The 13,022-nt window shown below is 37.8% G+C and overlaps 1 protein-coding gene across 2 annotated transcripts in view; it reads left to right on the top strand.

The window, feature by feature from the left end:
• Nucleotides 1-13,022, top strand: part of GABBR2 (gamma-aminobutyric acid type B receptor subunit 2) — a 487,842-nt gene that overhangs the window by 439,432 nt on the left and 35,388 nt on the right. For both annotated transcript variants that reach the window (XM_055800671.1, XM_005242566.4), the window contains exon 14: nt 5,677-5,787. In XM_055800671.1, the coding sequence (XP_055656646.1) occupies nt 5,677-5,787 (111 nt within the window). The remainder of the gene's footprint in view (nt 1-5,676; nt 5,788-13,022) is intronic.

The raw sequence follows: 13,022 nt of genomic DNA, 5'->3' as shown, positions 1-13,022 counted from the left end.
TGATTGCTCAGAACCTCGTCCATACCTTCTCCTGAGGTCAGAAGATTCATGTTTGTCATCTGTCTTGCAGGAGTCATGAAGGGGCCAGGTGTAAGGATAGTCATTTAGTTGAAAGCCTGCTCTTATTAACAGAATCCTGCATTCCCCTATTAAAAGCTGATTTTCTGTTCCATGATCACATTGTCCCATGACTCTGAATCAAAGAAAAATACATTAAGAAAAAGTCTTTAAATCAATCACTGTCCTGGATCATTAGACTATTACAGAAATGACCAAACTTCCGTATTAATCTTGAAGAGAAATGAAATTGGTCACTGGACTGCAAGAATTCAGCAACAGTTTTGTACTTGGCTGAGCTAATATATAACATACAATGTGATTCATAATGTATCTGAACCTAAGCTCAGATATAAACAAAGGCAAACAAGTTTTTATTCTAAAAAGTTTTAATTGGAAGACGTTCCAAGTGAGCTACCCCAGCTTAGTATTGTGTTTGCTATTTTGCATTTGTGGAAGATGTGACTACAGAAAGTAAAAAATATATAAAACAAAAGGGATCCATTTCCTCAAAAAGCTCTTTTTTATATCACAGTTGTTTTTCTCTAAAAATACCCTCAAATTACTAAGTAACTGAAAAGTAGACATCCTGTGATCCTTCTGTTTCTCTTTTCATCAGTAATTGAGAGCCTGGCTGCAACACACTGCATCTGAAAACTTTAAATCCTTTTGTGGAACATCTTTCATACAGATACGCAGTTTAGCACAGAGGAGGGCCTGTTAGAACATGCCAGTAAATTTAATTTCTTACAGAATATATAGTGTAAACTAACTATAACTGTCCTTGGGGGAAAAAAAAAAAAGTGTATTTAAAAAGAAAGATGATCTTCTCATTTAGCAAAGTCTGGGTTTTCAGATAAGGAATCACCGTTAAATGTGCCAAATTAAAAATGCCAGAGATGTCTAAATCATGCTGCAGACTAGCAATAGTATACAGTCATTATGCCAGTTAGATGGAAGTCATTTAAAGGGAGGATAAAGCAGAGAGTGGGTTGGTATACGAAGACCATTTTAACAATGTGTCCGAAGAGTATGATCTTATGTTTTCCTATACTATAGGAACTTTACAGTGTATTTTAAGCCTAGTAAACAGAAATTGCAACTATTTACCTTATGTTTCATATCCATCTTTGGAAAAAACTGAGGCCTAATGTTCTGATTTCCTCACTGGTAAAACTGCAGATGCAGAAATGCCAAAATGTCACGCTGGAAATCTGCTGCAAAGTTTCTTAGAAAGCTTATTGAGATTGTCCACCTGTGAGCTGTGTTGCACAGCAGCACCACAACGATCATCTGCTGTACTGGCAATGGGAGCTGGAAAGGTGACCGTGTAGAAAAAGTAGCCTAGGAAGGTCAAGGATTTTGGATACTGCGCAGTGGCCCAGTCTGTTCTTCACAGACATCTGCTGGATGAAATGCCTAGTGGAACATACACCCATCCTCCTTTTAAGACCTATGTGGAGCTATAGAGAAGAAATGGCAATAAAGACACAAAATAAGTCAATGAAACATTAATCATAATACAAATATCTCCCCACTGTGTGTTGGTCGTTTCCTAAGAGATCTTGGCTAGTATAATAGCCACTAAGAAATTGTACTTACAGATGAAAAAAAGGAGACAAGAGCTGTCTTTATGGGTCAAATAACATCATGCCCAGAAGGCATAGGTGCCTCAGGGTGGTTTGCCCTATCTTCCCACACCTTAGCCTGGGACAAGGAAAGCTGTCCATTGCACTGCATGCATTTGTTTACTCAAGGGGAGCCAGATCCTTAAAGGAATTGGAGATAATTATTCAACAAAAACTGCACTTGCACTTGAAGCAGCCTTGCTTCTTCCCTAACATGGGCCACTCTGGAAAGCAGCTTAAACTGAGCCTGTAGTTCTGTATTGCAGTTCATAGAGACATGAAGGGAAGAGAAGTCTCATTGCTGCTCAGTTATTTAGCAGAGGTGTAGGAACAGAGGAGGCACTCAGCAGTCCTATCATTGCCCTTGCCAGAGTCCCTCCTGCAAGTTTCCCTGTGGTGTTTCCATGTGCTTTTAAGCCTCACTCCTCCTTCTGGCAGTACCACCTAAGCCATTGCTCACCTATTACGACAAGGATCTGCCAGCCCACCAGCAGACTGAAATGCAAAGAAAATGATAAGGCAACAAAACCACAGAGTTGACTAATAACAATTTGAACGTGCCCAGAGAGGGGATATAAACATTCTGTAGGTAATCTGTTTACTAGTTTGGGTTGCTTTCTAGACCTAGCAGATCTCATGTAAAACAAGCATTTTGCCAGTGATGATACACAACTCTTGGATGAAGTGAACAGATTAAACTGTTTATGTTCAGCTGCTGAAAACACTCCAGAAATTGAGGTCAATGTCAGAAACCTTATTAGATTTCAAAAGAGGTAGGAAAGCTTCAGCCTATTCACAAGACAGGAGGTCTTCAGGCTTTTGAGAATGACATCTGAAGGACATTTAGATTGTTTTCTATAAAAGGAAAGGGCAAATTTCCAGTACATATATAATCACTGGTAGCATTTATGTTGTCATCCTCTCTAAAGCAGTAACAAAGTGCACAAATGGTGGATGATTAGAGAGGTCAGTGAAGTGCTCCATTCAGCTGTAATTGTAGAGTTTTTAAAAATTCTTTTGACATCAGAAAATATCATATGTTTTTTTAACCCAGCTTTTTGCTATGATTAGTTAATTCATGCAAAACCAGTGAAGAAACAGAATGGCAAATTAAAAAACAGGAATGTCATTTTGCAGTAGCAATAAGTAATCAGCAAAATCAGTTCACTGTAAAATTACTGCTACCTGCTACACCTAACTCCACACACACAAGACCTCAGCAAATTTTTCTTTAAAATACTACTACCTTGCAGATCTGGAAAGTGCTTTGAAAGAAGTACTGCCCCATGTACACTTTTGCTGATGCTGCAATCAGTATTCTCTCTTTTCCTACTCCCCCTAGAGCAAGTCACAAGATTTCCTTATCTCACGTAGAAAATCTGAATACACAGTTTTATTTAATTAACATAATTTTAAAACTATCATTGCCTTATAAAATCTGACAAACTTCATTACAAAGGAAATGATGCAACTTCTTTCTGTTTAACAGTATTTGAAAACAAGTTATGTTTTCCATTTTGTCATTTTTCTGCCTGGGTCTCTCAGTTTTGAGAAATGAATGGACATATGCTTTTGAATTTTGAAGCAAATTTTCATTAGAGAATAACCACATAGTGAAAATAAAAATATAATCTGCCACTGACCAAATAGGAGTTCTCATTTCAGTAATATTCTTCAAAATAAGGAATTGTCCATTGCACCAGGTGGAAGTCTACATAATTTATAAACTTTCTTGTTTCACAGAAGTATGAAACCGAAATAGATGGAATACATGGCAGGAAGGATGTAGAGCTGGAGAAATAGAGTCCTGTGCTGACTCCCCAGTGTGAAGGGGGGGGGGCGGGGGGAGACCAAAAAAAAAGACATTCTGATGATGACAAGTTTATACTTGATGTAGCTTCCATAATTCCATAAGGGATGCAACTGTTAGCATACTGTAACTCAAAGATGGAAAAAAAATAATATAGCAAGCTTAGGTGTAGTTTGGAATTTCAGAAAAAATGTCTCTGTAGTACAGTCCTGTTCACACATCAGTTAAACATTCAGAGCTGTATTTGAATGATTTGTCATGTGAACTTCACTTCATACCAGTCAAAAATGATGTTGAACATAGCAAGTTGTAACTTTGACATGAAAGGGTACTTTCCCTTCAGTGCACCTAAATTTTAGCATTGGGCTTTTGTCATTGATGGGGAACAAAGAGATATTTCAACTGGTCCCCGGACAAACATTTGTAGCACCTTAGATGTTGTGATGCCACTTCATGTTTGCAGTCATTTCAATTCTTCAGCTAATGGTTGTTTGCTTGCCATTAGCAACCGTTAGGGTGGAGTCATAAGCTCTCTGGGAAAGTTAGTATCACCTTCTTGGTGTTTATCTTATTTTATTTTAGGACACCTTTCTTCAAAGTAATTTTTTCTCCTGTTCAGAGTTTCTACAGAAGTCCACGATAGGAAAAGGTTTTAAATGTTAGTGCCTTGCCTATTGCACAATTTGCAAAGAGAATTGTGAATCCTTTGACTGTGCAGTGCATAGCACAATGTTGTTTGTTTTTTCCCCCCACTGTGTCTACCTCCTTATTTGTTACATTATTTTTTTACAGTGCATGAGGTCAGGGGCAATGCCTGACATACAAAAAGACTGATGGAAGAAACTGAGCTGCAGATTAATGCTGTGACCACTGAAATCCATAGCAAAATTCATACCAGCATCAGGGGCAGCAAGAATAAGCTTTAGGAAATTATTCAGACCTCTCTGAAGTCCTTCCACATACAATTCTATGTTTCAGTTGGTGAAAATAGGATTTTTCCATATTCCATATAATAATTTATACTTCTGCATGAGGTATTTCACATGTGTTATTCATCAAAAAGGGAAATTTGAAAGCCCACTGGGACAACCAGATACAGAAAATTATGTCTGGTTTGATCTTAGTTTAGTTGAAGTTCAGATCCAGTGTTTCAAAGTAGAAAGGAAAAACAGCCTTTAGTATTTCAGTGCTTTCTATAAAGCAAAACAGACTGTAGGTACACACAGCTCAGAGCAGCCAACAGGAGTATTCTGTGGTATCTAACTAAAACAGGATCTCTTAGAATCCCATATGAGAAGCACCTTGTGTTCTTATACAATGTACACCATTAAAAAGCAGTTTGACCAAACCCTAATTGTGTTCTAGTTGTAGAACGCATAGTCGCTAGTACCCGTTTGCTCTTCATGTCAACTGTTTTTCCCTGTTTAAAAAAAAGAAAGAGGTGAGGGGGTGGGGGTGATTCTTCCAGGTTTCTCTGTTGTAATTACAGCTTCTCCCTCATACAAACAGTCCCAACAGTCTAAAAGTACTCTTGATTCTTCACTTTTATGCAGTCTCCTTTTCAAAATAAATTGAAAGCTGCAAAGCTTCCAGTGGCATTAAATTTTGCATATACATTCACTTGCTGTAAAGGACGTTTTTTCCAGATTTTTGATGATTTATACTTTCTTCTAAGCTACTGCTGTAGTTTCCATAGTGAATGGTCTTTGATTTAGCTCATGGCTGTCAATGAAAAAAGACCTGAAACACAGCAGTGCTTCATACATTGTTTATCAGCCATTTGCCAGTGACATGAGAACCGCAGGTGAAAGGGTGGCTTTAAGTACATTTATTTTCATGCCTATGCATTCAAGCTGTTTACCTTGTAGAAAAATTAGGTGTCTTAGAGCTGGTAAGTGTGACTGACACTGTTAAAGACAGAGTGACTTCAGACATTTTCTTTCTGGTTTGCAGTAGAGGTGAGCTCATCTGGTGGTAGCTATCATGCAGTTGTTTCCTCAGATCTTTGCTTTTCACTGTATTCCTTTGCAGGTGCAGGGGTCTGCATCGTCACAAGTTGCTTTAAAGTTGTCCACTCTGTATTCTACACATCCTCCATCTACTAAGAATATGTTTAAGTACCTCTGAGGTGTGAATATAAATGAAATTTGAATCCAAATATTTCACCTTTCATTTTTGCAGCCGGACCCTGCAGGCAGAGATATCTCCATCCGACCGATCTTGGAGCACTGCGAAAACACTCACATGACAATTTGGCTTGGGATTGTCTACGCCTATAAAGGGCTGCTGATGGTAAGCATAGCTTGTTCTGCACAACACTGACTTCAAACTGCTGATAGGCATGAACCAAATTATATTTGTTTTTCTGATGGCTGGGAGTGAGTTCAAACTTCCTTGAATACACCTTTTATAATTGGACCTGCTTTGAAGTTCATTAGGTGGTAATATATGGATATAAGCATACCTAAAATAATTAAGACATTAATCGCCCTTAAGCTGAATACTATAGATATACCACAAACCAAGGAATTCAATAGTGAAAAGATGGGTCTGTGAATGAGACAACTTTATAAATAAAGAACCCAAATCATCTCAATTCCTTTGGATTCTCCAAAAAGGTAGGACTAGGTTATTCTAGATGCTTGCCTCTGAGTTGCAGATGTCCTTCAGGAAAAGCTGCAGGAGACACATGATTGATTCAGTCTGAATCAAAATAACCCTTTCGTCACTGAGGCCCATCTCCACAAAAAGGTTTACTTACTGAAATGGTCTCAGGAACCAGGAATCCTGAATCCTCATAGTTTAAAAAAACAAAAACAAAAAACCACAAACAAAACAACCTGTAAAGGTGACTATTAGTGATTAAATCTCCTAAGCCTGAAGGCTTTAAAAACATCTGGTTTTGACAGCACTGACCAGCTGAACAGCTATCTGAACAGAGCCCCATCTGGATCCTAAACCTAGATAAACATTAGTTTACACTGCCCGAAGGGTTCAATCTGTTCTGTGTATTTGTAGCATGCCTGTTCGTTAGGACACCCGTGAAAGACTGGGTCAGCTGCTTCCACTTGGCCTGGTCAGTGCTGCTGCCCTGGGGGAAGCTGGGGAGAGGGAGCTGCTGGTGGCCGGAGCCTTCCCTCTCCACAGCGAATGGCTGCTCCGCTGGGCTGCAGAGTCCTGCTGCTTTTCATGCTGCTTTTTTCAGGCTGAAAGATCTTTAAATATGAAATATGAAGTTCAACAGGAAGGGATGAGAGCTTTTCCTTTTAATGCGAAACAATAGCTTTGTGACAGACTGATCTGCTGCGGAGTGCCTTCAGGCAGAGAAGGCACTAGAACCATGTGCCTCCGGTTACCAGATGAGAGCTCTGATCCTGGAGCTACTAGCTGAAAAGAAGTCTTCCCACCTTCCCATTTAAAAAAAAAATAAAGAAAAAAAAATCAGCTTTGGGTGTAGATGCTTATTTTTCAGAGAATGTCCAAGCAGGCTGTGAAATCAAGAGCTAGGACATACTTGATCCCACAAAGGGATTAGTGGTTAGGAGAGATTCCACATCTGAGCACGATCTGAGTAGCTCTGGATTCAGAGTAACCTCAGCATGTAACACAGTATTGAGGCATTTGTGTTTTGAAGGCAAGGATGCCAGAAGTTAGGTGTTCTGACATTGACCAGCTTTGAGGCCACAGTTTGACAGTAAAATCTAACTGTCCATTGGCATAAAACATCATACTTTGTGCAAAAACAGCACATCACCCAAAACTTACCACTACCTTATATGTGGAGCTTCTTTACACACCCGTGAACTAGTCCAGCTCAAAAAACATTTCTGCAAGTGAAAGGGAACAAGGGCTCCTTCAGGCTATCAGAGCCCCTGCACCCATCTGCAGGGCCCGTCTGCAAGTCCCTGTGTGGAGCTGGGAGCTTCTGAAATTCCTATTCACATTTCTTTGTTTGATTCTTCCTAATCTGCAAAGTGCCAGTTTCTGATTTTGTATCTTTGAAGCCAAATCTTCCAAAAAGGTACAGCCAAACTAGAAAGCATAGCTTTAGTAACCAGTTGCTGACAAGGTGTTTAACTGTATTGCAGTAATTACGTTGTGTGGTGATGGATTGTATCTCTTAGGTCATTTATTTATCTTTAGGGATGAAGTTCTTAACTTTTCATCTCTTCTCTAGTATATTATTTTATTACTGCTTTGACATATCTGTCAATAAATTCCTGCTCTTCACCTGGGAGAGTATTTTTCACTTTGCATATTTAAATTTACAAGATTTTTATTAGATAATTTGCTAAAAGGAACAATGTATTCCATACTTTTGTTACTTTCCAATCTCCTTGTATAGAAATTTTGAACAGTTCATTTGGTGTTCCTCCAGGTAGAATTTACCAGTGTTCCTCATAAAAGTACTTAAGACATTTTTCTCCATGGTTCTGTTTGAAAAGTAAACAAGTAAATGCGTTTGCTTCACTCATAGCAGTGGAAATGAACAAATCAAATTAAAATTCCTTTAAAAATAGTGAGACTCCAACAAATAGTGGTGATTTGTGAGACTGAAATGGTGGTGAATTTTTTGCAAAAATAACTTCAATAATGTTTCAAATTAAAAATTAAAGAGGGAAAATAACATTGTATATTTTAAAAATACATTATCAAATAATTTTCTTTGACATTTCTTTCAAGATTGAGTTGTGCTGGGCAGTAACCAAACTGCATTGGTTCTCACTAGTCCTTTGCCCTAGACTGGTTTGTTGGCATGTATGTTGGACTGTTTCCTACACGATATGTGAGTGTTGAAGTTTGCAAATGCCATTTAGCATTACTCACTGTACTTATTTCAGGCACACAGTGTTTCATAACTGCCAGTGAAATATACACTTTTTATTACTCCAGTGCCCTTTTATCACACAAATCACTACATATGAAAAAGAAGATACTCTTTGGAATCACGTAAATAATTGCTATGGTGAGTTATATGAGGACAGCAGGATTGATGCAATTTATTTTATCACCAAGGATGTTTCTGTGCGCCGCACGCCACACATACTTTACCTTCAGAACAAAACCCAGAACCTCTCATGTTACTGTATCATTTTATAAAGGTTTATCTAATATGAAATTCTGCAGTTTGTAATAATAAAATACTTATCTCTAATTTAACATACTTTATACTAAAGAGCTAGTATTGCTAATTACAGTACAATGCAATATTTAAGGTGAAATGGCTTAATGATTTAGTCAGCCTAAAATTATTTACAGTGACCTCTTGCTATCTCAAAATGGGAATACTTTAAGTTGGGATAACCTAAAAAAGTACTTTTTTTTGGCTTGAAGATATAAAGCAATACTGTCTATTCTGATGACTTAAATGCACTGATGCAGTGAATCAATCACTCAGGTTAGGGCAGAGCATGAAAGGGCAGGATAGGGAAGGCCAGGCAAGGCAAAATAAGGGAAGGCATTACTCGCCAGGATGCATGGGTTCCTTCTGTATTAAGGTGAGCTAACATTAAAAGTCAGATTCATGATTCTTCAATTGCCTTTGAAGGGGTGTGAGGAAATGTTTACTAACTGCATGAAGGCTTCTCAGTTACTGTATTCAGATTCCCAAGGACCAGTGACCAGAGAATAATAATAAGATGACCATCCTAAATCTTGCCATTGTCATTGTGTTAGTCTTCTTAGTGACCCTGGGCAAGTCCCACCATACATAAGAGACCCAGTTATTTTCCCACCTCAGGTTCAGCTTCTAAAATGCTACACACAAGCTCAAGGTCTGGCTGTGTGTACCTGGTGACCATCAGCTGCAGTATGTCTAGGTTTTGATTTTTGATGATCTAGACATGGTTGAAAAGTACCTTTACTTTGTATATTCCAAAGGATGATAAAAATTGCACTATCTTACTTAAACTTGCCAGTGGTACATTACTTGTGATTGCACTAACATCTTTCTGAGGGTCATGAATTCTTTTTCTGATCTCAGCCAGAAAAATACCAGATTAGGGATGGATTGGACTCCTCTAGAGCACTTTTGATTATTAACCACAAACACTAGATTTGTCTACAGTTTGATTCTCCTCTTCCTGATAAGGCATTTAATTAACATTAGACTCAAGGTGTACATACATTGAAAGTTTCTTTGTGTTGCTGACATATATTACAGTTACTTATTTTTCAGCTATCGAGAAACAGGTTTTCAAGGCCAAGGTATATTTTCAGTTTGGCTGTTGTGCTCCCTATCAAATCCTAATTTTACCCTCTAAGTGTTAAATGAGAGGTTTTCAAGCTACAGCTAATATCAATGTGAAATATGGGACAGCATTAAGTTAGGAATTTTTGAAAACCTATGCTCTTATTTAGTAGCTTCCCATTAATAGTTACACATTGAGATCTATCACCTAGATTTCAATCAGTTTAAATTTGTTGTATGGATTTTGAAACATACTATTTTAAATAGCAATACCACGCAGTATTAAGACAAACACTACTGAGAAATCCACGTAAGCTGCATAAATATAATTGTTTTTATTCAATCTTGCAATCCTATTAAAAAAAAAAAACCAAACATGTTGAATTGTGTCACTACTTTTTTTTTTTTTTTTGTCATTTATTGCCCAAGTTCATGTATCAGCCATTTCATTAATTTACTTAGGATAGAAATTACCGTAATAGCTCTGTAGTCACTGAAGATGTTCCACCTTCTCTTTTCCCATATGGCCTCTTTATATCTGAAGTGCAGCTTTGCCAGAACACCAATAAATATCAACAATTAAGTCCAACAGTCCAGACAACTTCTAAATCAATTCCTAAAACTCCTGCATGCAAGTTATTGGATCTCTCTGATTACAACAGTTTGTCTTGGCAGGGTTTTCAAGAGCTCTCTTACTGCTGGAATAAGCTGCAGTTCTCTATTTTGGCAGGACGTGAATGGATTGTTCCATCTCTATATAAATATAGAATAAAAATATTCATTAAGTATATCTTATTATGTATCATTACTATTGAATTTGTCATTTTCCAAGGAATGAATCATTATTAGGATTCTTTTCTCTCCACATACATTTTTAGAAATCCTTATGAATTCTGTTAATGCTGCTAGCCATTCGTTTTCTACTATATATCTAACTTTCCTTTCCACTATCTGTGTTTTAGAACTTTATTTCATAATCATTATTATGAATTTCCTCTTTTTAAACTTGTGTTACATTCAGTCTAGTCTTCAGCCAGTTTTATTGCTTGTTTGTTTTAAATTCCACAGCAACCAAAATAATTTATAAGGTAAGGAAAGCTTCTTTACACTTAGGAAGTTTAGGGCAGATTGTTTACAGCACATACTTAAGCATCTTTCAGTTGGTATTTGTAAATATTCCTGTTGCTTCCCCTGCTCCCATCTCCAATAGCTTCCTTCACTTTGATGGCTAATCCACAAACATGCTCCTCTCTTGGTGAGCAGGAGGGGAGAGCGTCTTCGTCAGGGTACATTGTCCTTACTAGCCCAAAATGCCTCTTCTCTGAATTCCAACAGAGGTTGGTTACATGACAGACACTGGTAAGAAAATACCCAGCCAGAGTCCAGGCAGTTTTTAGTCTGCACAGAAGCAGAAACTTCAAGGCTTATAGCGTTCAGGTATCTACAGATGGTACTGAGGGCTGGCCTGACCATCCTTGCTGGATGCTGGATGTAGATTCCCACCTTAGGTGCTTAAGCCCTCTCTGTACAACTAATCCAGGAGCTGCTTAGGAACAGTACAGCTGTGGTGTGTAACATGCACTCCTCATTTTTACTGTTTTACTATATTTACTCAATATAGACTGCATATAACAGAAAAAAATTTCACTCCGAGGGAAGTGGAGCAGGATGCCCAGGGAGGCGGATCAGCCTTCATCCTTGGAAGGTTTCAAGACCAGACTGGATAAAGCTATGAGCAGCCTGGTCTGACCTCAGACCTGAGCCTGCTTTTTGTGCAGGAGGTCACACCAGATGATTTCAAGTCCCTTCCAATTATCTTATGATAGTGTATCAACAATATGTCTATTCTCAATCTCTTTATCAAATTGATAAATTTTATGTGCAGAAAAATTGAATAGCTTCCAGATTATGTTAAAATTCCTGATTATTTTCTGAAAATACCTTTAATTTTTAACACATTTACTTGCGTTCTTTCCTAATTCCCTTCCTGATCGAAAAGAGTACTCGGAAGGAGCGACTCCTTCTTTCGCAATTAATTTGCATGATTCCAACTCATACTTATGGTGGGTTTAGCACCAACCCATCTGTCCCATCTTACAATCATTAAAGAGGAAGATAGTTAAGCTTTGTGGTGGGGGAAGGTAGTTTGTAGTGGTACCAGATATTTGTTTTAGCTTTAATAAAACATTGACAGGGTTTTAGCATCCAAAACATGTTACCATATGGTTTTGTAGGAAAATTTTTTCCCTATGACCGTAAGAAAACTTCAAATATATTCTTAAAATATTGCAGATATTACAGTATTCCCTTACATGTCTCTTGGCATCAATTTTTAAATAGCAGAAATAGATTTAAATTGTAGCATACACTTGTTTTTATCAGAGATGTTTCATGGTTTTACAGTGTTGTGATTGTGGTAATCTTATGCCAGAGACCATATAAAGCTATTCCAAATGGATATTCGCTAATAACCAATTGCGTATTTGCTTCAGCTTAGTTACTATAATGTGTTTCATGACTAAGCAGAATTTTCACAGAAGAAATTCAAATACAGTCTGAATAGAAGGAAGGGGAAATATTTTATTAACCTGTTGATTTGGGAGGCCTGGAGTATAAAGTGGAAAATTATTTGTGGATGCATGTCAGTGCCCATAGCTTTGGGCAGCTGCCTTTCCATCTTGCCCTGGGCAGGACCCTATGAAGTGCCCTGCATCATGAAGGACTTTGCCAAGACTTTTATGAAGAAAGAGCCCTTCAACTGAATAGCTGAATATCATATCTTGCATTAAAAAATATTTAGCCATTATCCTAATGCTCAATAGAAATATTAAGCTTCCCTTTAACACTGTCTATCCAGAGCAGCTCTGTGAAAATGAACTAAATACACTGCCGACTCATACCGGATCAGGGGAGGGACCAATGGTTTAACATCTGATTGTACTGTGAAGGTAGGAGAACTACAAGGATATAGTTTGTCTTTCTGTCTGCTAACCTTATTTGGTGTGCTGGCAATTAAAAAGAATCACTTTTCTATGCATCTTCCTGAAAATGTCTCAGTACTTTTTACTGTCCGATTCTCTAATGAAAACCTGAAAATCAAAATGCTTTTTTTTTTTTTTAACTTTTGAAAATTCTCATTGAAAAAAATCTGCATCATTTTCACTGAAATAAAAATGTACTTATGTCTGTGATGATCTGGGTTTAATAAACGAACATGAGTAGGGAAACCCACAGGTCCAGCTCCATGGTTACTTCACACTGAGAGGCCTTTACAGTCCAGAGTCTGGAACCACCTTTGTTTTAAGGGGTGGCAGGAGGGGAAATCTCCCAGTAATCC

Source organism: Falco peregrinus, chromosome 3, assembly GCF_023634155.1.
Source record: "Falco peregrinus isolate bFalPer1 chromosome 3, bFalPer1.pri, whole genome shotgun sequence".
Taxonomy (NCBI): Eukaryota; Metazoa; Chordata; class Aves; order Falconiformes; family Falconidae; genus Falco; species Falco peregrinus.
Note: the sequence above shows the minus strand (reverse complement) of the source record. Positions and strands in the feature narration are given on the sequence as shown.